The following is a 26,843-nucleotide window of genomic DNA, read 5'->3' as shown; positions in this document are numbered from 1 at the left end:
GACAGTAGATTTCGTTCCAACAGGAATACTTTATCTTTTGTTTCTCAAAGGAACAAAATAACAATGTTTTTACTCATCTACTAACTATCCACTCTCTACTCTGACAACAATCTGAGCCCGAACCTGAAGGTGAAGATACTGAATTGGGTATGCAGTCTTCTTATATAGTTTTGTCCAGCCAATCATTAGCTAGATGATCTCATCCTGGCCTGTGACCTTTTCATTTCTGCTGACTGTTACATGCCAATCATTACAGACCCAGACAGAGAGGCTCCGACCTTTACAATTCTGCTGATTGTTACATTCCAGTCATTCTAGACCAGCATATGACCACCTTGCAATTTTCAATATCCTGACAAAAAGCTGGTTGGATCTAACGATTGATATAATTTTTCGGAAGTAATGAATTATATTTAATACTTACCAAGAGTCCAGGCAATCCCGGAGGGCCCTGGGGTCCAGATGGGCCTTCTTTACCCTGCCAAAGAGCTAAAGTTACAACTATGTTCTCATAAGAGATCCAGACAAAGATATCCTCTCAAATAAGACATATGGATGAGGTATGAAAATCTCAGAGAAGAAGCAAAAGTTTTGTGGGAGAACAGGAACCTAGAGCATGAAATATTCTAATATATCTGATTATCATAATGGTTTGAAAAACCCTATTCAAACTGATTCATCTGTCCAAGACTCCCTGTCTATTGAATCAATGAATGTTACAAAAAAAAAATCTCCAGGTGTGCCTTCAAAGAGTTCATAATACACAGTACTACTCAAAAGGTAGGCAGATTTAATAAGCAAGAAAAGGCTAAAAGATTGTGCCCATGTAACGATGGCTCAGTTGAATCTCTGGTCCACCAATTACTTCACTGTCTCAGATTCAAGGAAATCAGATCCAAGTATGTGAATCTTACTCCTTTACATTTACCCCATCTCCCCGATTTAATTAGATTACACTACTTGTTGGACAACTCTGATCCTTCTCTCTGTACGATAGTGGCAGACTTTCTCCTGGAAATTACTAAACGCCAGTAGATTTCCTTCGTCCTAACATGTATTTCCTGTATTGTATATGCTTTTTAATCTGTTTTTTATTATTGTTGTACTGCTGTCTATGCCAATAAAGGCTTGCTTAAAAAAATACTCAAAAGGTAGGCAGATTGATGGTGTTGCCACACTGAGAATATGTGTGCAATTTTGGCCACTTATCCAAAAAGGGAAGGAACGGCAACATGGTAAAGTCCCATTTTGTCAAGTCTTGGAAGCCAAGTGGAGTTAATACTTTGATGGGAGACCACCAAGGAAGTCGATGAAGAGGTACCAAATGAAGATGATGGGTATTCAATTAAAAGCAGTTATTCTTATTTAATGTAATATTTAATATTACAGCTGCTAGTTCTCTAGCTGGTTGTTGGCCTTCCATTACCATCTGAGCCTCACCCAGAGGTCTAGGACGTTGTAATGTATCTGCATAGTATTAATGCAGATTCCCCCCAGGGCTGCCTTCTGAATCTGACCGATATTGATTTTGTTGATTTGAAGATGTTTTTAGCGATGCCCTAGTGCTTTCAGAATGGCACCCAGTGTGCCGATTACTGCCGGGATGACTTCAGCTGGCTTGTGTCATAGTAGCTGATTCTCAAATTTCAAATTGTGGTATTTAAAAACATAAGAACATAAGAACAAGCCAGCTGAATCAGACCAGAGTCCATCTAGTCCAGCTCTCTGCTACTCGCAGTGGCCCACCAGGTGCCATTGGGAGCTCACATGCAGGATGTGAAAGCAATGGCCTTCTGCTGCTGCTGCTCCCGAGCACCTGGTCTGCTAAGGCATTTGCAATCTCAGATCAAGGAGGATCAAGATTGGTAGCCATAAATCGACTTCTCCTCCATCAATCTGTCCAAGCCCCTTTTAAGGCTATCCAGGTTAGTGGTTAGTGGCCATCACCACCTCCTGTGGCAGCATAGTGACTTTCTCATACTCTTTTTCAATGACCCTGCAGTCACCAGGTACTGCTATGGTGATGATGATGACTTTCTTGTTTCGATCACTGTGATGTCACTGTATGTGCCAATACTTTGTTTGGATTCAAAAGTCCTACAAGATCTTGACCTTCCCTAGACAATGTTCCCACCAGTTTTTAGCTGTCCTAACATTGTAATTCTTGCAGTACTATTACAAGATTTGCTATGCCACCTCTCCTCTTTCAGGGATTCAGAAGAGACTGCAGATGCATGACCTCTTCACTCAAGGAGTTATTGGTTTGTAGATAGCATGGGGTGATTGTACTTTAGTTGGCTTTAAAAGAGGGCTGGATAAATTCATACTTTAGTTGGCTTTAAAAGGGGATTGGATAAATTCATACAGGATAGGTCTATCCATGGCTCTTATTTATTTTTATTTATTTATTTTTATTTATTAGATTTGATATACCACCCTATCCCCGGAGGGCTCAGGGCGGTGCACAATATAAAACATCATATAAAAACTTAAATATAATATAAGCAACAATTATAACCTAAAACAGCATCCCATGAAACCCTTACATAACCCTCCTAAAAAGAAATAAAGAGAGAATAATGGGTCCCGATGGTATGAGGGACCCATAGGAAGCAAAGGGGAGGGAGCTGGGGCACCTTCAGCAGCTGGTCTCCCCAAAGGCCCAGTGGAACAACTCAGTCTTACAGGCCCTGTAGAATTCCCCAAGGTCCCGCAGGTCACGTTGATAGACCAGTGATCTAACTCACTGTAAGGAAGGTTCAGAGACTGATATTTCTAGGACTCCTCTCCTGCCTTTCCCACAGATCTTTAAATAACCCCAAATTTAATTAGAAGTTACGTCCCAGCTTGAATCATTTCAGATCATTGACAGTTCTTTCTGTATTTTGTAATTACAAAAATTGTGTGTATATCTACAAAAAGAATTAGCTTTTATATCTTGTTTTTCTCTACCTTTAAGGACTCTCAAAGCACTTTATAATCACCTTTCCTTTCTCTTCCCCACAAAAAAACACTTTGTGAGATAGGTGGGGCTGAGAAAGTTTGGAGAGAACTGTGCCTTGTCTGAGGTCACCAGCAGACTTTTTGTGGAGGAGTGGGGGATTGAACCCGGGTCTCCAAATTAGAGTCCACCACTCTTAACCTCTACAATACAAACCAAGACCTGATCTGAATGGCCCAAGATAACCCAATCTTCTCAGATCTCAGAAGCTAAGCAGGGCTGGCCCTGGTTAGTACTTGGAAGAGAGACCACCAAAGAGGTCCAGGGCAGTGGTGGGATCCAAAAATTTTAGTAACAGGTTCCCTCGCCAGCCCCCCCCCCCCCAGCAAAGGGGGCAGAGGCATACCTAGGCAAACCTGAACCCTGGGCAAAACCTGAGTTGGATGCCCCCCCATAGGCAGCCACCCCACCACGACCCCCCCCAAATTTTTTTTGCACCAGGTCATTTCTAAATCATCATCACATTATAGACATTTTCTGCCCCAACTCACAAATCTGAACACAGCAATGGTGAAACACACAGGTTCTTTGATAGAGACTGGTGCGATAAAAGGTACGAAAAGCTGAGGATCCATGAATTACAGTACCTGAAAGGGATTAACCCAGTTCAGGGAGTTACATTATTAGTCGCAATTGCTATATGGAACCTTCACGTTCAAAGGCAGGATGCCTCTCGGGGAGGCGAGGGCGTGGAGATGGAAAAGTGGACCCAATTAGTAACCCCCTCTTGGCACACACAAATAATTAGTAACCCACTCTCGGGAACTGGTGAGAACCTGCTGGATCCCACCTCTGGTCCAGGGTCACTATGAGGGGCTGATGATGGAAAACCACCTCTTGCCTTAAAATCCCTATAGTGTCACCAAAAGCCACATGCAACTTGATAGCACTTTCAATCCCCAGCTACAAATTGAGCAGTGACTTACCGTACCTCCAGGATTCCCTGGTGGTCCCACAGGTCCAGGGGGACCGTCAGAGCCCTAAATCACAGGGGGTGGGGGGTGGGGGTGGAAATGAGCAGCATTCTTCATTCATCATGAAAACTTACACATTACAAAGTTCAGGTCTGACATTTACCTCTTAATATAGTTTCAGATTCATTCAATACATGCACACACACACACAACTTTTCTGTGACTGTCTTCCAGCCTTCCAGAACACATGCAAAAGGCTTCTGCTCTTTGACCACCTTGGAGTGATGCAGGACTGAAATTTTTAACAATGCTTTCTGTACAGCCAGCTATGTTTTCGAGGTCAGATCACCTGGAGAAAAGGACCTCTTTTGAAGGGGGACTGTATGACATGGTACACCACTGAAGCTCCTCCCCCTGCCCAAACCGCACCCTCCTTGAGCTCCACCCCTAAATCTCCAGGCATTTACTAACCCAGAGCTGGCAAGCCTAGTCACCATAGAAGGGAAAAATTCTAGCTAGTCACTAAATACCTCAATACAAACCCAGAATTAACAGCATGCACTGTGAGAAAGACAGATGCAAAGCAACAATTCACTTTTTAATAAAGGTGAGAAAGATATAAGGGAAAAAGATATACAATAGTGTCTTACAGGTGGGCCTGGGTTTCCAGGTTGGCCCAGGAAGCCAGGTATACCAGGATGGCCCTGCATAAGATAATAACAGACTTTACTTTTACATTTCACTCCTGATTGCAAATACCCACAGAGAGTTTGTCTTAGTGGCAGTCTCCAAAGAACTGTGTGTGTGCATAGTACTTACTTGAGGGTAAAAAGTAAGGTAGCAGCTGGAAGGTGCCATCCCCCCCCCTTTCCCGAATGACTCACCTTCCCTGCAACCTTCTGGCACGTTGCCCAGGCCTGGGGACGCGCCTCCCCTGCCCTGCGACTCCAGAGCTGTCGCGCAGGGCAGGGGGGCGTGCGAACAGTCCCGGGGGGGGTGCGTCGGCGTTGTATACGTCGACGCACCTCCAAGCATGGCCGTGCGGAAACGAGTGAGAAGGGAAAGTTTAGTGTGGCATATTGTCCATGTCCCAGGGTGGGGAACCAATAATTAAGTGTTTGGGTGGAACTTGCTATGCAAAGGTGTGGTTGAGTGCATTGTATTGCGGGTGGGGTTATCAGTCCATTTTTTAAGTACTGGGAGCCAGGCTTTGCTAATTTTTAACGTCTCTTCTTTCTTATTGAAATTGTCCTGGGGTTTGTGAATTTCAAATGCACTCAACCACACCTTTGCATAGCAAGTTCCACCCAAACACTTAATGATTGCTTCCCCACCCTGGGACATGGACAATATACCACACTAAACTTTCCCTTCTCACTCAGACACTGTGTGAAACAGACTTTTCTCTGTGATACACCTCTGAAGATGCCAGCCACAGATGCTGGCGAAACGTTAGGAACAAAATCCACCAGACCACGGCCACACAGCCCAGAAAACCCACCAGAACCAGTTGAATCTGGCCATGAAAGCCTTTGATAATACATTTTACAATAGTGTTTCTGGCAATTCTTACAGTGCAGTGGTTCCCAATCCTTTTTCACTCATGCACCCTTTGGCAACCCATTTCCCTAAGCAAACCCATTACATAATTTTTTCATGTACCCCAAAATGCTTTGGTGCATACTCCTGAAGATACATGTACCTCAGGTTGGAAAATACTGTTATAGTGCCATGACATAACTTCTATTTCTTCCCATGACATAACTATTTATTCCCAAAAGTGACCTTAGGGTGCACAAGATAACACTTACTACCAATACAGATAAGATGTCTTAATAATGGGCAGTTTTCCCTTGCATAATTCCTACTGCTGCCTTTTATAGTTACCACTTTGCTTGAGGATACTTGAAAATCCATAAGCCAGGCTGCTTTGTATGAAATGTATTAAATTGAAATATTTGGGGTAATATCAAGGAAGGAATATCATTGCCTAGTGTATGGTTTCAATATATACCTGTTCACCCTTCAGACCAGCCTCGCCCATCGTCCCACGGTCTCCTTTAGCACCCTAATGACAAAGGAAATAATCAATTTATTTAAAATACACATACCTTGCTTTTAAACCTAATATTCCTGCAGCAGCTTCCACAATTTTTAATGTATTTATTTACGCATTTGTATTCCACACTCCCAGTCTACTGTTTCCCAAACTGATAACTATACATAAGATTATAGCAACAAATATCAACACATAAAATCAACAATTAAAGCAAACCAAGGCCCTTTCCACACGGGCCAAATACAGCACCCTGGGGATGGCAAAAACGCCGTCCCGAGGGAGCTGTTCGCATGGGGGGTGCAGCTGCTTCGCAGCTGCGCCACCCTCGTTCCTCCCCAGTGATGCAAAGCTGCCATTTTCCCACCTCACTCCCCAAGTGAGGTTTTTGGAAAATGGCAGCTTCCAACCGCTGCCGTGCAAACGGTAGCAGCTGGAAGGTGCCATCCCTCCCCCCTTGCTCAATCGACTTACCGTCCCTGCAACCATCCGGCACGTTGCTGAGGCGTGGGGACACCCCCCCCCCCGTCCTGTGACTCCAGAGTGGTCACGCAGGGCAGGGGGTGTGTCCTCTGGCCTCGGCGATGCACCGGACGGTTGCAGGGATGGTAAGTCGATCAGGTGACGGCACAGCGCGGTGCCATCTTCCTGGTCATTACTGGAACCGGGGGGTTGGGTCGGTGTCATGTACGCCAACCTGACCCCCAGTAGGGCCGTGCAGAAGTGGCCCAAGAGACAGCGCTGAGTTAAAACTGCAGCAATCTAAACACGGCTACTAAAAACCACCTAGGAATAAAGGAAAGGATGAAAAACACAACCATTTCATTTCCTCTTGATTTCCAATTTTGCCCCCAGTGCAGTTCCACCCCAATTGTACTTCTATCACTAATGATGCTCTTAGTTTTCTTGAATAATTTTATGCTATATACACTAGTTATTCTATACACAGTTTATACACCAATGACATTCAAAAAATTCACACATTTTAGGGGTGGGGGGTGATACAAAGAAAACAATTCAAAAAGAAAGCCTTAGGTGTTCAGTTCTTGCAGAGGAGAAATAAAACCAGAACAAGGATAATCCAATCGAATGAGAAAGATAGTAAACTCTGGTCTCTTAAAGGTCTGAGCTTAGCAAGGCAATTAAAAAGAAACAAGAGCTATGGTCTCATGTAGTCACCTATCAAGGACATGAAAAGTGCCTCCATTTAAATCTCAAACATGCAATAAATTGTGTTTTTTAAAACTCTTATGGCTGATTGAGTTTAACAAGACAGGAGCAAGGAAGGGTAATAAATACATGTTAGGGTTTCAGTGACAAGATAAAAGTCTTCCCAGTTCTATGGAAGCAGGAAATGAGGCCTCCAGTGAAACCTCCATGTTTCTGCCAGCAAAACCTACCCTCAGGTAATTGTGGAGAGGATAGTAGCTCTACAGGCAGTAAGTAGGAAGAAAAAGGGTCTAACTGGGGCAGGACTTAGGAATTTGTGTTGGGAGGGCTGAGGGAAGAATTCAGCCCTAGTCACATTCCTAACAGGATTGCCAGGAAGTAGAACCATAGTGTTTCTGGCAATTCCTAGAACTACCCTATGTCTAAGGTGACCAGATGGTCACCTTTGTGAACCAGGGCAGGGGGGTAGGCGGCCGCGCACGCGCGCGTGCGCATGTGTACGCAGCCGCAGGAGCGCACTGCCTTCTGGGGCTTGCCATTTCCTGCCCTGTCACAGGGTGGCAAACGGCAAGCCCCAGAAGGCCATGGGCTGCTGCAGCCACGCGCGCGGTAGGCTGCCACACTGCCTTGCGCCCCAGAAGGCGTACGGCAGCCTCCTAAAAATTGGGACAATTTGAAGAACCCGCGGGATGCGGGACAAATTGTTTAAAGGCGGGACTGTCCCGCCAAAAGCGGGACGGCTGGTCAGCCTACCTATGTCATACATAGGTGTTGTTGTTTTTTAACCAGAAATTTTGTGGTGGTGCCAAATGTGACCCCACAGGTGTTTAAATTATTTCTCCCTGGGGGCATTGGAAAGGGGAGCAGGGATTCCCTGTCCCCACCAGGGGAAAGGGACTCCTAACTCCTAATAATATCATCAAGAATTAGACAGAGCACCCAATGTTTGGAATTAAACTTTCAAAATTTCTGAATAAATCTGGCCCTGATTTTGAAGTTCTGGGGGTGGGTCTAATCCAAATTGGGTGGGGTAGGTTGTACACCATCCACAAGTTACGCAGATGTTTGGATAGATGGAGGTGATGCTTTGTAGGACTTGAAAAACTAGGGCTGTTTACTCTTCAGACTTTCACCTTGGCCCTTTCCGCACAGGCCATTTACGGCGCCTTGGGGACGGCAAAAACGCCATCCCCAGGGAGCCGTTCGCACAGGCGGCGCTGCTAAAACGCAGCAGCGCCGACCTGGCTCCCCTCCTCCATCCCCAGGGCGGTGTCCTGGAGGGAGGTTTTTGGAAAACAGCACATTCCCGGCAGCGCGGTGTGAACGGCACCGCCAGGAACACGCTGTTTTCCCCATCCCTCTCCAACTCACCTCGTCGCCTTCATCGCCCTGCTGGCCTCCTAAGACCCTCCCTCACTGTCCTCCGACCCCTGGAGGTTGGAGGGCAGCGTGGGCCGGTCTTAGGAGGCCAGCAGGGTGAGGAAGGCGACACGGTGAGTGGGAGAGGGATGGGGAAGAGGCGGCTCTGTGCGGAGCTGCATCTCCCGCGCCGGCCTCTGCGGAAGCCGCTCGCACGCTCCCGTGCGAATTCCTGCTGGTGCAGGGGCGCCCTTTCCGCTGTGCAATCAGAAGCCCTTCTCCCAATACAGCCAAGATTTTGACTCTGAGCTTTGGTTCTTTCAAAGCATTTTTAAAAAAGATTTTGAAGGTGTAGACTGAACACATAGCTGACCTTGGGACCTTCCACACCTGGTGGGCCATGATGACCTCTTGGTCCAGGCTCGCCCTGAAAGACAGTAAAAAATGATAAGGTTTCTTCACGTACCTTTAGAAGTGCATTCTGAACTAGGTTTTGTGTCTAAATCTAGAATGCTGTACAGGAAAACTCCCATTTTAGCACTTCACAGGGCATTATGTAAACCTCCTTGACAAGTGGGGTAAACAAATTAAAATTCACAATGTCCCTTCATCATCTTCCTTATCAAAAGGTTTTATGAAAATAGCTTTTCTAGGCTGAAGGACAGGATACAGGAATACTGAGTCATGGGATACAATGATACAGGTCGATAAGGGCTTCTGCCGTATCTGGCATTGGTGGGGACTAGAATGGATAAAAATTGTCCAGCTTCTGTCAAAGCAATTCATTTTAAAGAAATGCCATGTGTTACTTTTGTTCACTTCTGCACCAGCTTATATCTTGGTTCAAAGTATGTGAATTAGCTGGCAGGTTACATATTATATGCACGAGTCCGTTCAAGCTCTCTAGCCTCCTGAGTTTGTCCCAGTGGTGGGATCCAAAAATTTTAGTAACAGGTTCCCTTGGTGGTGGGATTCAAACTGTGGCGTAGCACCAATGGGGATGGGCGGGGCACAACAGGGGCATGGCCGGGCATTCCAGGGGTGGGGCATTCCTGGGCAGGGCTGTGGCAAGGATGCAGCTGCTGCACCGGTCCTTGGGCGGGAAACGAATGCATGCAGGCGCAGGCTGCCACGCACGCCGGGTGCACCTCCTGCTAGACTGCTTCCAGTTCTGTGTGCTACTCCTGAGAGGAAGGGCGTAACTAAGGCAAAAATCACGTGGGAAAATCACCAATTAGTAACCCCCTCTCGGCACACACAAATAATGAGTAACCTACTCTCAGGAACCTGTGAGAACCTGCTGGATCCCACCTCTGGCTTGTCCCCCTCCTCACCCCATCTTGCTTGTTTGAAACTTATTGGATCTACGATGGGGTGGAGGTTGCTGATGAATTTTTATGCTGTACAGGGGTTCTTTCTGGATATCTGATTTGTCACCATCAAAGGATATTAATGAATTGTATTTTAAAATTTTAATGTTTAAATGTTGCAGTTAACGGCAATCTGATTTCTGTGAACTGATGTATGAGAGCCACCGTGAGCCCAGCCTTAGCTGAGAAAAGGTGAGATTAAATTTAATAAAATTGAAATAAAATACATAAATGGGAGATCATTTCTACTCCAAGAGGGATGACCTTTTATGCCAAAGCTATACACCAAACATTCCCAAGATAAATGTTTTTTGTACAACTGGTGGGTGTTTCTTTGGGGAAGGGAGGATTCTCCTTTTAGATCAGTATAAATAAATGGACCAGTGCCTGGAATTCAGTCACTGATCTCCCAACATAAATAAAGTCCTCAGTAAGTGGTGAATTTTTTGCTTACTGTTTTTCCAACTGGGCCTTCTCTGCCGAGCGAACCTGGGGGGCCTTTATCACCTTTGAATCCTGGCATCCCAGGGAGCCCAGGGGGCCCAGGGGGGCAGTCACTGCACACATCCTAAAAGTGGGAAAGCAATAAAGAGAAGAAATTCACAGATGCTGTGGGTAGCGCTGGCTGAGTCAGAGACAGAATTACCTGCAATACAATATATTGTAGAATCTCCACAGAGTGAAAACCTCTCCGCCTTATGTGATGGGCATCTTTAAACACCAAACCCAGATTGTTTTCATACACCTCTAACTTCCTTGTCAATCAACCTCTTCATTCTCTATCAAACATACTTACCAAAGATTGGAGCTGCCAACCAACTGACAAAAAACCCAGGCTGGAAATACAACCCTATTGAGTATTAAATTATTTAATGAAGAAGCTCAAGAGGACTAGTTTCGTGAAGAGGTGAAGAATTCTCTGTCAAACAGCAATAAGACTTCCAGAATAGAAGCTTTTGAAAGTCAAAGTTACCGTCATGTTGTTATGAAATAATTAATCTGTTCATTAATCTGTTATTAGTCTGTTAACCTGATATAGAATTGATAAGTATTTGTTGAATTGTTGGCCCACTGTGGGGCTAGTGTAACATTGGTTCTGTTATTTTGCTTAGTCCAACTGTACTATTACCCTGTTTCCCCGAATATAAGACATCCCCTGAAAATAAGACATAGTAGAGGTTTTGCTGAAGTGCGAAATATAAGGCATCCCCCGAAAGTAAGACGTGGCAAAGTTTTTGTTTGGAAGCATGCCCGATGAACAGAACACAGAAAAATAAGACATCCCCTGAAAATAAGACATAGCGCATCTTTGGGAGCAAAAATTAATATAAGACACTGTCTTATTTTCGGGGAAACACGGTATTTTATTGTATTATTATGTTATTATTTATTTATTATGTTGTGCACCGCCCTGAGCCCTCCAGGGAAGGGCAGTATATAAATTAAATATCTAATCTAATCAGATCACGTCTGCTTCCTCTTCCTGCCCCTGCTGAATCTCCCTTCCTCCACACTGTAGTTTATCTCTTCAGCCAACAATAGATCCCCTAACTCACAGGTGTCAAACTCGCGGCCCTCCAGATGTTATGGACTACAGTTCCCATCATCCCCTGCCAGCATCATGCTTGCAGGGGATGATGGGAACTGAAGTCCATAACATCTGGAGGGCCGCGAGTTTGACACCTATGCTTTAACTAGTTTATTGCTGCTGGACCATAGTACTGGTGTTCCTGTAGCAATCCAAAGTATCACCCAGTACAGCTGTTATATGTGCTATTTATGCAGACAGTTCAGATTTTTTTTCCCTGCAAATCTGGAGGATCCCCCCAGGTTTACAAAACAGTAATTTGTGGCTATGGCTGACCTTGTTGTACCCGAGGATCAAATACTGGTTAATAAGCACACACACACACACAAAAACAAAAACAAAAACCCCTGTACAGTATTCATGCTTGCATGTTTGTTTAAATTTGAAGCAAGCCTTTATTGGCATAGACCAGTACAACAATAATAAAAACGGATTAAAAAGCATATACAATACAGGAAATAAATGTTAGGTCGAAGGAAATCTACTGGCATTTAGTAATTTCCAGGAGAAAGTCTGCCACTATCATACAGAGAGAAGGATCAGGATTGTCCAACAAGTAGTGTATGTAATCCCTAATTAAATCTAGGGAGATGGGGTGCAAATGTAAGGGGTTAAGATTCACATGCCACTTGGATCTGATTTCCCTTGAATCTGAGACACAGTGTAGTAGTAATTGGCTGGAGCCAGAGAGATTCAACTGAGCCATCGTTACACATGGGCACAATCTTTTATGCTTTTCTTGCTATTAAATCCTGCCATGTAACAAGGCAGAAGGCATAACTGTGTTAAACCTACAGTAGCATTATGGCTCTCCTTAGAATGCAGGGTTTATTAAAGCAATACAGGTAGTGTGCTAAGTGGCCCCGTTCAAATGGGAGAAGAAAAAAAAATACAGGGGGGGGAGCACTGTAGTAGCAGTGCACTGCCGTACCCAGCAGTGCCGTGAGTAGAGCGTTGGGGACGTAGCGGACCTGCTAAGCGGCCTTGCGGGTCGCGCTCGCACCCCACTCCTCATATCCCCCCCCCCATGGAGTCACCGGGTGCGTGGAACTGTCTAGCTCAATCACAGGCTTAGGACAATGGTCTGCACCCCAGGTGTGAGATTAGGCTCCAGGCAGCGTGCACGCCTCTTTCTCCCAAGCCGTGAAGCCAGATTTATGAGATCATGCATCACAGCAGTGATCTCTCCCGACCTCCCGCTCTCCCAGACTTCCCCAATCCTCCCTCCTACAGCCCCCGATAGAGTAACACAATAAAGGTGCAGGAACCGGCAGGCGGAGACTTCGCTAGGAACACGGACCTCCGGTCTCCCGCTGCTAGGCGATCTCCACCAGATGTTATCTCCAGCGTCGTCTCGTTCTTACGCTGACAGCGTGGAGTGGAAGCCTACAAGCTGGTGCCGAAACGGGAATCCTCGGAACCTCCCACCCTGCTCATCGTGCCTGGGGAAGGGGCACGCGATACGAAGTCCATTTGGATCCGGCGTCCAGATCTGACCACCGTTTCCGGTATACGCCTGTCCTCACGATCGAGCGTTATCCAGAGAACCGCGTCCTGGGACGCTTCTTCGTCCGACGGAACACGACCGGTGAGTATGGGAAGCTTGCAAAAGCGGGGGGCTTAAGTGATGCAAGCACGTTAGCCGAACTGAAAGCGCACTAAATGCAGGGTCCCCGTAGAGTCGCTAAAATGGGGGGGGGACATTGAAATTAGTGTCCATTATTAATCTTAAGGACTGGTATGATCGGCGCGACTCTTCGCTGCAGAGTTCGCTGGCGATATGGCTGGCAGGTTACTGACGTGGGGAGACAATGTTTTGTCGCCATCAGCCTGCCAGACCCTACGGCTCTCCCTTGCCGCAGGCAGCCCTCCTTCGATCTTTCACCTTCAATTTGACCCGGAATTTTCTCTATCCCATAGAATTGGACGCCTGTCACCTCCTTCTGCCCCTGGCTCCTTCATCTTGTTTCCAAACTCTCATTTCAAACTTCCGCCGCTCAGCCGCCCCCCCTCTACTGCTCGCCTTCCTTTTCCGGAAACCCTGCACCTCCGTCATTAGCCCGCGTTATAATGGCGCGGGTTTCCAAAACTCTGCGCAGAGAAACCCAGGCGATCTAACGATTGCAGAAGGAACCCTGGAAACCGGAAGGCGATACATGCCGATATTCTCGGTGCATTTGTGCCCCATCCACTTCACAGACCACCAGGGAGAGGATGGCATGGATTGGCCGGGTTGTCAGTGCGCCCCTGAGCTATAATATCCTTACGAGCTCCATAGAAACAATGCCGGGCGTGGGAGTCACTAGCCCCTAAGTAGAGAGAGAGGCATGCAGGCATGCTGGAAACCGCCATGAGAACCACCTAGCTGGACCAGATGACTGGAAAACCACCTCTTCGTACTCCCTGACCCCTACGCAATTTGTAGTCTAGGGAAAGTGAGTTCCGCCAGCAATGCCTTCAACAGGCAACCACCTGCGGCGCCTATCTTCACGCTTAGCTCAGCTGCGGCCGATGCTTTTGCCAATCCCAACGTATCAGGTGTACCTGCACAGAAGGCCACCCTTACGGTCGCCTTCGGTAGTGCTTCTGGTAAGGCCATTTCATCAAAGTCCCCAATGCCCGGCCAGCCAACCCCAGAGTTTCTCACTCCATCGGCAAAAACCCCAAGAGAGCCCTATGCTGAATTTGTGAATCAGGCTCCAGGAAGCATCAGAGGCAGGTACTTAGATAGCGAGGGCGAGGCTCCAGAGCAGAGCTCCTCATGCGCCACTACCATAAAGGGAGGCACGCTTCCATGGAGTGCCGCCAGGGGCAATCACGAGGAGCTCTGGGCAAGGCAAAAATCCTGAACTATTGCCGACATGCACGGCAAGGCTTGCCAGGACAGCCATGGATCCCTCCGTAGCCACCAGCTAGCCTTCCTCACCCGCCGCAGCACTCTCTCCACCACGGCGTGGAGACGGTCTCAGGATGACGCTGCTTTAACTGCAGCAGACCCGGACATCTTCCGGAAGGGAGTGTAGGCAGCCGGCGGGGCCTGCAACCCCGATGGAGGAGTGGTCCTCCCCCAGGAAGGAGAAGGCCGCAAAAAACCCGGTGCCGCGTTGCGAAGGGGCTTCCACTGGAGAAACTTGACTACTTGCCCACGGGGAGAACTCCCCGCCGAAGGCGCTTCCCCAGCTCAGGACCACAAGGAGGGACCCGAGTACTAGAGCGGGCTCAAACGCCAAGGCCCCTCGCCAAAACCACCCTCTGCGTGGCATCGCTTCGCCGCGATGCACCCAGCCCATCTCGCTTTGGTTTACGAGGGTCCTATGTCGCCCCAACCCAGTGTAGCCAGGTATGACGCAGCCTATCCCAATGCCGGGACAGGTGGGCTTTCGAGTGCTAGCCAAGGCCTCTGCAGGGCTGAACAGGGACTGTTCGTAAATTACGAGTGATAGACTCCCGCGAACACCTTAAGGACATCCACCTCCCGGGTCTGGACAAACATCCCACAGCGAGCTGCCGCCCGGGCCAGCTGCGCTCATGCTGATTCTCTTGCCCCCATGCGCTGCGCTGCCCGCACCCAATAAGGCCTCGCGAGCCCCATGCAGCTGCAACATGCGCAAGAAGCTCTACCCCACCGTCGCTTAGCGGTGGAGATACCTATCGGGAAGCTCCGATCCCATATCTGGGCGGCTCGCCATAGAAGGATGTCAAGTTCCAAGGGACCTGGTGGACCGCGGCGTGATGTTACCGTCATCCAGAGCGGCGAGTGGCCCGACCAGTGGCGCACCGGCAGGCCTGCCGCTGCATGCTGGGGGGGGGTGGGGAGACAAACTGTGAGGACGGAGCATCCGGCAGCTCACGGTCAGCAAGCCCAGGACTGCGGCGGCAGCTCACGAGGGTCGCATCCCATCATTCCTGTAGACATCCATGCGTCAATCTCTGGGGAAGAGGACCTCATGGAGTCAGGTTAAAGCACGACTCTGGTCTGGGATGAGTAAAGCCGTCCACGAATCGCATTGATTCAAGTCGTTGCCTTCCGAAGTTGCCTCCTAATTTCCACAGGAAATCTGTTTCCCTCCCCTCCCCTTTTCCCTTCTGTTTTTTACGACTAGTATTAAAGAAGCGGGAGGGCCAGATTGGCTATTTAGCCTCCTCGGATAGTAAAATCTGGGCCCACGTCCTGATACATTAGCACTGTCAGTGACGGGCCCTAAACTAGGGGATGCTGCGCTAACACCTCCGTTCCACCCATAAACCGCTTGGGCACTCAACAATGTTGTTTCCTCTCCGGTTTTCTTTGACTTATTCGACCTTTGGCGAGGCCGCCTTTTATAGGAGCGGTCACCGGACGGCAGCCCGATTCCCAAAGATAATTCGATCCGCAAAATCGGGCTGTACCCTAGCGCACCATCCAGCTTCCTGCATTCAGCCACCAAGGTCCGCGGTAAGTGCAACTCCCTTGCAAAGAAACCCCCTTCCCTTTCTCCTTTGTCGCGTCGCGGGAATTTTAGCCCCGCCTCTAATTGCCCTGATTGGCTTCATCCTCCCGGATGCACCCATCCCCCAAAGGTGCTTCAAAGCCCCCTTGCTGTTGCTGATTAAGCATGCATACCCACCCACAACTCCCCAGGTTCAGCCTGTTCCCTCCCCACCGAGGACAGGACCCTCACCTTGGACGCGACCCTGAGTGGCGCTCTGAAGGCCAATCTCGCCATGGTGCTCTCATCACCTCCCTGCCCTCCCTGTCAAACAACTAAAGAAAGAGGAGAGTGTAGAAATGACCCAGTGGAAGGAGGTTGCATTAAAGCAACCTTCACGGGCTGCGTAAAACAAGCCTCTTCTTTTCCTTCCCATAATGCCAATCTAAACACTAGCTTCGATCCCAATCTCACCATGTAAACCGGCTCTAGAATCTGAGCCTGGGCGGGACTCTCGCCCGTAACCTGGGAAAGGGTGTGTGTTTCCAGTCCTACTCTTCCTGCACAGGTTCCCCGTGGGACTCGACATTAAGCCATTATGACCAGGCCAACCCATGGAATGGCGCGTGACGGAAACCAACCCCATCCCGGAGATGGGCAGCGATCTCTCTAGGGAGGATCCAGCCTAGCGGTCCCAGCAGAGAACGCCCGGTAAGCCAGTAGCCAAAGATCCGAATGACCAGCCTGGGGAGGCGTCCAAGGCTGACCAGCCAATGAGCCCTAGCGCTGCTACGGCAGCAAGACCGCCACCCCGGAGACTCTGCGAGGGGAACCTTCTGTGCGGCTCTCGCTTTGGCGTATATCAATAATAATATCACCACCAACTCAGCTGACCACTATCCCGTTCGTGCCTGCTCTGCTGCCTCCTGCCGGCGCGCATGGCGGACATCGGCCACCCCTGGCAAGCTTTCATACCAGACCAACATCTGGGAGCAGTTTTGCTGCCGCTGCAATGCGTCTCTATCTTTCTTGCCTGGAGCCCAGTACCTGGGAGTTCGGGAGAGCCTGCTGAGCTCCTGCCTGCTCCCCCGTCTGCAAAGTTAGCGCCTCGAGACTTCTAAGCCTGGCGGAGTCTGGGCTGAGCCCTTCATGAATGCGCTCTCATCCATCAGATATTCTATGAGCGCCGCATCACTGAGGCCCGATGGTCCAAACCCTCCGGCTGGCTCTTTCCCCTTTGTCACCCAAGGCGGTGCATTTAACCGAGTCCAACACCTGCGCCCGCGTCACCGGGCGCAGCGGACGGGGAACCGACCACTCCGACCCATTAAGTGTTTCGCTCGCCAGCTGGAACTGCGGTACGCACACATGGAGTGACATTCCCCGTGTTGGGAAACATCCTGCTCCCCAGGGCTGGTTCTTGGACCCTCGCGGAGAGAAGGGACGCATTAACTACATCCGCCCGACTCCCTGCGGAACTCTTTTGCTGCCTCTCAGTCGCCTCACCATTTGTCCCTACCCCAGGCTCCACCTCGGTCGGACGCCCGGGCCGCCCGCCATGCCGGCTCTTCCGCCCTGCTCTTTCGAATTCCCCTTCGACGCAGCCGAGACGTAGCGGTCGCCTCTCCTCGGCGGAGTTTACAATCATCCCTACGCCCAACTTCCCTGAGTGGGAGTCCTATGGACTCGCTTCCTACAATGCTTAAGACTATTGGCCGGGCTGGCCTGTGCCCATAACGAAGTCCGCCATCAGCTCTGACTACCTACCGCTCTGGATGCCCTGAAAGCCTCCGAGCAGCAGGAACTTTCGTCAAAGCGACCCTGAACAATGCGTGCGCATATTGATTATTTGTTGTTAAGCTGTTAAGCATCCCCACCAAGGTTTGTAGAGAATGTACATAATATGTGTTGTTTTAATCTTTCTGATGAATTCCCAGATTGATCCACATGAGAAGTGCGTGGTACAAGAAGTTGTATCTAATCTGAAGTATGATGTTTTGCCCCATTGGTGGTCAACAGCCCTCCTGGAGCTGCCATTAGCTGCCGGGAGGATGGTTGAGTGCTATTAGCCAGGCAGCTCTGCCATTGGTTTAATTGTGGTGCATCTTGTTATCGGATCTTGTTTTACGTTCAATCGTGTCCTAATATTATTGCCTGCTTACGCAGGTGTGTAAAGAAACCCCTACGCATTTCCCTTGCCCACATAACCAAGAGTTCTAATGTTGCACAAGCAGCTTGCCAGCCACAACTTTGACGATGGCTTGGCCCGGAGGAGATAAGCCGTCCCTTTAAATGCATGCCCTTAAGCGTTTGAGGCTACGTTGCTTCTAAAATGTAAAGGAGATGTAGTAGTGCACTGCCGACCCAGCAGTGCCATTAAAGTAGAGCGTTAGACGCCATCTGTAGCGGACCTCGTATGCGACGGTCTTGCCGACCATCGCACCCGCCCTCCTCATCCCCATGAGTCCGCGGGTTGCGTGGAACTGTCTGCAGCTCAATCACCCGTAGCGACAGGGGATGGTCTTGCCCCCCCAGGTGAGGATTAGGCTCCAGGCAGCTGTGCGGCTCTTCTCCGCTATGTAGCCAGATGAGATCATGCATCACATGATGATCTCCCGACACTCCCGGCTCTCGCGCGCTGAACTTCCCCAGTACTCCCTCCTACATGCGCCCTGATAGGAAGTAATAGTCATCAACAATAAAAGGTGCCAGGAGGAACCCGGCCAGGCCGGGAGCGTTCGCTAGGTAAACCACCCGGACCTCCGGTCTCCGGCTGCTGGCGATATTCTCCACCCAGATGCGTTATATTCCGCGTCTGCGCTCTCGCTTCTTACGCGCTTTCGACCCGCGTGGGTCGATTTTAGCTACAGAAGTACCGTTTTCTTGGCTGCGGTGATTAGGGTAGAGAACTCTCTATCCAATAGTTGACCTTTTAATTTCCTATAAGCTTCTAAATAGGACTGTTTGTTTAAATTGCATTTTGCTAAGTCACTTTGGGTCTCCACTGGGAAGAAAGGGGAATGGGCGCCCAAAGAAATTTTAAATCAACAAACAATCCAGATTGGTGTCAATATGGCCTTCTCTAACAACTTCGCACATCGAAAATGGTGTGGGTGAACCCTCAAGTCATAGCCAGTTTATGGCAACCCGATCGGGTGTTCAAGACAAAAGACTTTCAGAGGCAGTTCGCCATTGCCTGTTTTTGTGCAGGCTGAGAGAGTTTCGAGAGAACTGTAACTAGCCCAAGGTCACCCAGCAGCCTTCATATGGAGTAGTGGGGAATCGAACTCGGTTCTCTTGCAAATAGTACAAATACTTATAAGGTTTAGTAGAACATGGTATTATAGGCACCCTCAAAGGATTCTTACCTTAACTAAGAGACTTATATCACCAGGAGAAAGCAGAGGTGAGGAACCCTAAAGAAAAACAAAACCCTGTTTTATACTGTTTTGAAGCTCAGCTCAGTTTCCAGTCATGTACGATCAATGTCAAAACATCCCCCAAACCATTAAACAGATTAGCTATGCACCAGCTCAAAGTGACTGGAATAAATGGAAGTGAATGGGAATCAATATATCATTTCAGGTTTGCTCGCTCTCCTCCCATACCACTGAGGTAGCGAAATTAGGGGCTGTCCAGATTTCGGTGTCCAAGAGTCATTTGTTTTACATATTAATTTACTCATCATCTAGCACACTAGCCTGTGGGAAAGGAAGACATTCTGCACCCAAGGATAGGTTTCTCTTGGACACTGAAATGTGCTATGAGGAAAGAGGGGGACAGAGAATGAGAGGAATGACATACCGGTTTTCCTGGTGGTCCCCTTTCCCCTGGATTTCCTGGCAAACCCTGCAATCGCAACACAATGAAGGTCATTATATTCCTGTCATGCCATTTGACACAGAGGAAGGGGTATTAGAGAGGCTTGAAGATTCCTCCTCCCCAGATTTCTGTCTCTCTTGCTGCTACAGGTATTTAATAGACATGTGTATTTGGAAACAACGGAGCCGAAATCAGTGGCATAGTGCTAAGGGGGGGGGGGGTGACGCACTGGTGAATGGGCATGTTGGGGCGTGGCGGGAGTGTACTGGGGCATAGCGGAGGTGTTCTGGGGCATTCCGGGGGCAGGCAGGGGCATCCTAATGCCATCGGGACCCATTACTCTTTTTGGGGAGGGTTATGTAAGGGTTTCGTGGGACGCTGTTTTAGGATATAACTGCTGTTTTAAATTGTATGTATGATTTTATCCCCTGAGCCTCTCGGGGATAGGGCGGTATATTAAATATTATAATAATGATAATGATAATGATAATGATAATGATAATGATAATGATAATGATAATGATAATGATAATGATAGTGATTGTGATTGTGATGATGATGATGATGATGATGATGATGATGATGATGATGATGATGATGATGATGATGATGATGATGATGATGATGATGATGATGGCAGGGGCACAGGGCCGTTCTCCCTTGCTCCGGCCCTGGCCAAAATGAAACATGTTTCAGGTCAGATATGGGGTATCCAAGAGGATCCCACTGTTTCAGGTCACTGTTTCAGGTCACTGTTTCAGGTCAGATATGGGGTACTCCAAAGGACCCCAAACACTTTCAAAATGTCAGTGTATTGATAGTTTCTCTCCCAGAGTGTCAGGTATGTTCCGGTTTTCAACAGGTGTGTCCAGATATAAAGTGCTGTCAAGTCACAGTTGGTTCAGGGCGACTCTGTAAGGTTTTCAAGGCGAGAGAGGCTCAGTGGCCTGCCTTTGCATTGCATTGCATTGCATACAATTCCCATCAGCCCCTGCCACCATGGCCAATTGGCTATGCTGACAAGGGCTGATGGGAATTGTAGTCCATAACATCTGGAGGGCCAAAGGTTCGCCACCACTGGCATAGGCTGAGAGAGTTCAGAGAGAACTGTGACTGGCCCAAGGTCACTCAGCAGGCTTCATGTGGAGGAGGAGGAGGAGAAGAAGAAGGTTTTGGATCTATATCTCCCCTTTATCTCCTACAAGGAGATTCAAAGGGGTTTACAAACTCCTTCCCCTTCCTGTTTCCACAACAGACACCTTGTGAGGTAGATGGAGCTGCCAGAACCCCGAAGAGCTGTGTTTAGTCCAAGGTCACACAGCAGGCTTTGTGGGTAGTAACAGGGAAACAAATTACTTTTTCAGTAATAATGAGTTTTTATATTTTTAAGTGCTAATTTCTGACCTTCACAGTCACCCATGGTCTCGGACTGAGATACCTTAAGGGTGTGAAGTGGCCTTACTTGGATTTTCTTGCTTAATGTCAAGAAAACAGTCTTTTAAAAGTCTAGAGTCTTGCTGAGCAAGCTGACCTCCTCTGTTGTCTACCCCCCGCTGTTCTGTGTTTTTCTGTGCCCGGTTTGCTAGCACAGCTGGTATACAGGGCCAGGTAGGGGGAGAGAAACAGAGACTGCATTGATTTTCCCCACCTCCCTTGGAGTGTTCCTGTGTGCTCCGTGCCCTTTGCATTACTTTTTGAACAGAAGAAAAAAAGATAATGATTCTCACTAGGGAATAACAACAAATGCCAGAAATTGGTGACTTTGCTCCGAGACAATGCTGACGAACTGGGCTGGGGAGGAGAAACTTCCTGCCTACTGCAATCATTTGACAATTTCCTGTTGGAAAAAAAAATCCCCTTCTCTGATATGCATGATGGCGCTGGGTGGGCAGTTGCTGTCCCACAATGCATTTCAAAAGTTTGTCAACCACCCGCTCTCTTTACTTACATCCTGCCCAGATGGTCCAGGGGGGCCCTGTATGCCGGGTAAACCTCGGAGACCCTGTTTAGAAGAAGATAAACAAAGTGTTCGTTGATCCTGTACATTTAGGGGGGGGGATACACAGATCTCAATTTAAAGAATGGCTATCCTGTGATCAGCCTGCTCAAATTCCAACATAATTCTACAGCTCAGGATGTAGTGGCTGGAAATACCTATATCGAAAGCATAGCGAAACTGCTGCCTCCAAAATATAGGGTATGAAACTGGCCCACCCCTCTCAGACAAAACAGGGTCTCTACATATTTGGCGGCTCTCCAATTGTACAGACCGTTTCCCCTTAAGAAATAAATAAAACAAGTGTACAGATGGAGGATTCGTATCAACCCCTTGTGTGCCATATTCAGAGTTATGCTATCAAAGGATGTTTCAGTTCCTCCACTTCCTAGGCTGGGCCAGGATACATCTGCATAAATTTCGTATGTCAGGAGGCTTATCGGAACACGCAGGGGTGGACCACAACATGGACTATCTCTACCCCACATTGAAACAGGCAAAATTAAATATGCAACAATATTGTCTGTTATTCTTGCTATCATTTCAGAAATAAAAAGGGTTTGGGCAAGCATGCAAGATTCTTTCCTCGGGGACGAAGCGAGGGGGAAGCGCGCCCGGTGCACATGCATGCCGCACGCCCCTCCAAACCCCCATAATGCCCCGTCCCGTCCCACATTCTGTCCCGCCACGCCCTCACCACACCTCTGCAGGGGCGCCCACCCGGTGCATTGTGCCTCCCCCCGCCCCCTTGGCACTACGCCTCTGCCTTTCCTTCCCACTGCCACCCACCAAAAGCAGTGTATATGCAGAAAGACATACTGTACCAATGGCCCTTTCTCTCCAGGAGGTCCCACTGGGCCCTGAAAAAGAAACAAATCACAAATAAATTGAGAGTGACGTCTCCTTACGTTGGTTGGTTGCATTCCACTAGGTCCATGGTGGCGAACCTCTGGCACTCCAGATGTTATGGACTACAATTCCCATCAGCCCTTGCCAGCATGGCCAATTGGCCATGCTGGCAGGGGCTGATGGGAATTGAAGTCCATAACATCTGGAGTGCCAAAGGTTCGCCACCACGGCACTAGGTAATGGGCTTCGACATGGTATGCGATAGAACCAGTTGTGTTCACAGTAGGGTTAGACATTCTACTATTTCCAAAACGAAAATATACCCGACATTGGCTGTTTCGGGAATATTCGAAAAGGATCGAAACAATTGCAAAATTCAATGAATGACGAAAACTTCTCTCACGTAATTTCTTGGGCTGCTCAGGTCTCATCAGGGGCAGGAATGGGTAGGGCAAGAGTGGAAAATGACTCCTGCAAATATCTGTTAGCTGGCATCGCTCTTCCATTGCAATTTTAAAGAGTCATTAAAGAGTCATTGCATTATTTCAAAGAGTCTTCCCCACCGCAACCGGGACCATTTGTGAGAAAGGTCCCGGGGGGGGGTGGGTCAGTGTCATGTACGCCGACCCAACCCCCAGTGTGGCCGTGCGGAAACGGCCCTAGTATGACCTTTAAAGAACATGTGTTGCACTGGTGGATACTGATCCTAACATGACTAGTGGTATAGTGGTTAAGAACAGGAAGAGTCTACTCTTAAGAACCAAGTTTGATCAGGGGTATCAACCTCGGGGCCCTCCAGATGTTCATGAACTACAATTCCCACCAGTCCCTCCCAACATGAGCACTGGCTAGACTGGCAAGGGCTGATGGGAATTGTAGTTCATGAACATCTGGAGGGCCACAAGTTTGACACCTCCACATGAACGGTGGACTCTTATCTGGTCGACCAGATTTGCTTCCCCACTCCTCCACATGAAACCTGCTGGGGGATCTTAGGTTAGTCACGGTTCTTTGGAATTCTCTCAGCCCCACAAGGTGTCTCTTGTGGGGAGAGGGAGGGAGGGAGTTTGTAAGCCACTTTGAATCTCCTTACAGGAAAGAAAGGTGAAGTATGAATCCAAATCTTGTTCTTCTGAAGAGGGATTAATCCCGATGGCACATGGCAACAGAGGGTGTATGCATGCATTGTTCACTGCTCACTATCATCATGGCATGACAATAATTTGCTGCTTGACTGTGTGATCCACCCAGGAAAATCTACTTGTGACTTAGGCTCATTCCGCACATGCAGAATAATGCACTTTCAAACTGCTTTCAGTGCTCTTTAAAGCTGTGCGGAATAGCAAAATCCACTTGCAAACAGTTGTGAAAGTGGTTTGAAAATGCATTATTTTGTGTGTGCGGAAGGGGCCTGATTAAGAGAAGAGAAGAAGAGAGAAGAAGATTAATATCCCCCCTTTCTCTCCTGCAGGAGACTCAAAGGGGCTTACAATCTCCTTGCCCTTCCCCCCCCCCACAACAAACACCCTGTGAGGTAGGTGGGGCTGAAGAAGAGAAGAAGAGTTTGGTTTTATATCCCCCCTTTCTCTCCTGCAGGAGACTCAAAGGGGCTTACAATCTCCTTGCCCTTCCCCCCTCACAACAAACACCCTGTGAGGTAGGTGGGGCTGAGAGAGCTCCGAGAAGCTGTGACTAGCCCAAGGTCACCCAGCTGGCGTGTGTGGGAGTCCACAGGCTAGTCTGAATTCCCCAGATAAGCCTCCACAGCTCAGGCGGCAGAGCTGGGAATCAAACCCGGTTCCTCCAGATTAGATACACGAGCTCTTAACCTCCTACGCCATTGACAGCGTTCGGGAAAAAGGAGATTCTTTTCCTAAAACAGCCATGGATTCTTCTCATTCTCTTCGAAAAGAGGCATTTCCGTTTGATTTTTCTTTGAAGAGCAATCCAGGCACCCTTTTGTAACTTCCAATCCTGCAGCTGTTTGATGCTACACCCCAGAAGGTGGTGCTCTAGCAGGATGACGGGGAGTTTTAGGTAGACTTTGCCTGTGTGGGAATGGACCAGAATGTCTACAAATGGTATTTGATCAAGGGATATTAATTTTGCATGAACCGAAGATTTCTAAGAATCAAACCGGGGTTTCTGTATAGAGACCAGCAGGACTGCATGTTAGCAGATGGTCGAACTGCATGTAGCCGTTATGCAGGCAAGCCAAGGCTCATTCCGCACATGCAGAATAATGCACTTTCAAACTGCTTTCAGTGCTCTTTGAAGCTGTGCAGAATAGCAAAATCCACTTGCAAACAGTTGTAAAAGTGGTTTGAAAACGCATTATTTTGCATGTGCGGAAGGAGCCAAAGATAAATATCTTTAAGATCTTGTCACTAAAGGTTAATACGTGACAGAAGGCATATACATTTATAACTTTGTTTTTGTTAGAACCAGCTATAGGGGATAGCTACATGAATAAACAGAATCATAAAAGAGATCAGAGGTTAGAATAGAAATGAATGTGATCAGTTAAATGGAAAAAGTGTTTTTCTATATATGTTAAAAAGAACCACAGAAATGATAATGAGAGATTCATATGTACTGGTATTTTGCTATAATTCTATTGTATTAGAATCGAATGGTATAATTGTTCAAATCAATGTTTGTATAATCTGTTAAAGTTAAATCATTTCAAACTGGGAAAAGGAAAGTTTTATGGTTCTAAGGAATGGGATGTAAAAACCTGCATACCCTGCGGAGGTATCTCTCTTCAGGAGCAAACTTAGAAAAGTAGGAAAACAGGTTATTCTTGGAAACCAGAAAAGGCAGAAGTTAGTTTTATTGCAGCCGTTTGCATATGGGCAGAGGGACGTGAACAAACAGCATGCAGTGTTTGTGTAACAGAAGGAATCAGACACGTAGAATAGAGGCTGTCTTAATGTGACAAGGAGACAGAATTATCCAATGGGATGTCAAGGTTCATGCTTATAGCACGTGAAAGGGGTATGGATTATGTACGTGGGTATGGGGATGAACTGTGACGTATGTATTCTTTGTATCTATAAAGTCTAAGGTCTTTTGTATGGTGGGTGTGTCTCTCTTTTGAGAGCACACAGAAGGGGGTCACCTTCTGTCACCTTTTATATTCTGTTCAGTAAACGTCCTGTTTGTTTCTGATGTCAGATGTCTGATGCTTTTTTTGGAGTTTGTTTCTAACCTATCTTTTCTCAAGACAGCTGCGTAGGCCGGATGTGAGTTCTGGCTTCACACCTGCCTCTGAATATCTTCTGAGTGAAATTCTGAAAACCTGCAGAGCCCCTCTCTTGCCCCTCCTCTTTGAATTTCTCTTCGATCAAAACGGGATTGATTCAAAACAGACCCCAAATTCCTAAAAAGAGGGGGAAAGATGGGGGATAGTTGGATTGTCAGGAGAAATTTGGTAAAGAAGGATGAAGAGCATTTCTCTTAGCAACACCACTGGACAGAAAAGAACTGTCCTTCGTGGCATTACTTGGAATGAGCCTATAACTGTGGCCCGTATACAGCTTCCATTTCCCCCCCCTTTGCAGACAAAGCTGAAAATGATGGGAAATATGGTCACATTCTTTTCTTTTGGGTCAACATCAAACAGAGTTTCCATGAGGCATAAAGGTGGAGGAATACACAACGCCATGAGCAGTGATCCGTTCCTTCAACCCACCTTCAGCTTTCTGGAGAATAAATTACCCGCCTTCAAACAATCAGTGGATCCACTGAAGTGTGAATGTAAGTCCTCATAACAACTATGACAGAGCTTCATTGATGCAGAGCAACTGAACCGCATGTCTGTACTGTAAAATCCAGTATGTTTGTCACTGGGGACAATACAGTCCCATTCCAACCACCCCAGGAACAAACCAGAGAAGATCACATAAGCAGCAGTGGCGTAGGAGGTTAAGAGCAGGTGTACTCTAATCTGGAGGAACCGGGTTTGATTCCCAGCTCTGCTGCCTGAGCTGTGGAGGCTTATCTGGGGAATTCAGATTAGCCTGTACACTCCCACACATGCCAGCTGGGTGACCTTGGGCTAGTCACAGCTTCTCAAAGCTCTCTCAGCCCCACTTACCTCACAGGGTGTTTGTTGTGAGGGGGGAAGGGCAAGGAGATTGTAAGGCCCTTTGAGTCTCCTGCAGGAGAGAAAGGGGGGATATAAATCCAATTACTCAACTCTCTACTCTAAGACCCCAATTGTGTTTCCAGTGTGTTTTATAAGTAAATGGTACATACTGAGAGCCCTGGGCCCCTTCCGCACACACAAAATAATGTGTTTTCAAAC

General features: G+C 47.9%; 1 protein-coding gene across 1 annotated transcript in view; it reads right to left on the bottom strand.

Moving 5' to 3' along the window:
• Nucleotides 1-26,843, bottom strand: part of COL22A1 (collagen type XXII alpha 1 chain) — a 112,976-nt gene that overhangs the window by 23,030 nt on the left and 63,103 nt on the right. The window contains exons 21-30 of the mRNA XM_048508469.1: nt 22,510-22,545; nt 21,638-21,691; nt 19,672-19,716; nt 19,236-19,283; nt 10,325-10,438; nt 8,874-8,927; nt 5,930-5,983; nt 4,566-4,619; nt 3,928-3,981; nt 425-478 (exon numbers count right to left, since the gene is read on the bottom strand). Of these exons, the coding sequence (XP_048364426.1) occupies nt 425-478; nt 3,928-3,981; nt 4,566-4,619; nt 5,930-5,983; nt 8,874-8,927; nt 10,325-10,438; nt 19,236-19,283; nt 19,672-19,716; nt 21,638-21,691; nt 22,510-22,545 (567 nt within the window). The remainder of the gene's footprint in view (nt 1-424; nt 479-3,927; nt 3,982-4,565; nt 4,620-5,929; nt 5,984-8,873; nt 8,928-10,324; nt 10,439-19,235; nt 19,284-19,671; nt 19,717-21,637; nt 21,692-22,509; nt 22,546-26,843) is intronic.

This window comes from Sphaerodactylus townsendi, linkage group LG09, assembly GCF_021028975.2.
Source record: "Sphaerodactylus townsendi isolate TG3544 linkage group LG09, MPM_Stown_v2.3, whole genome shotgun sequence".
NCBI lineage: Eukaryota > Metazoa > Chordata > Lepidosauria > Squamata > Sphaerodactylidae > Sphaerodactylus > Sphaerodactylus townsendi.
This window is presented reverse-complemented; position numbering and strand designations above follow the sequence as displayed.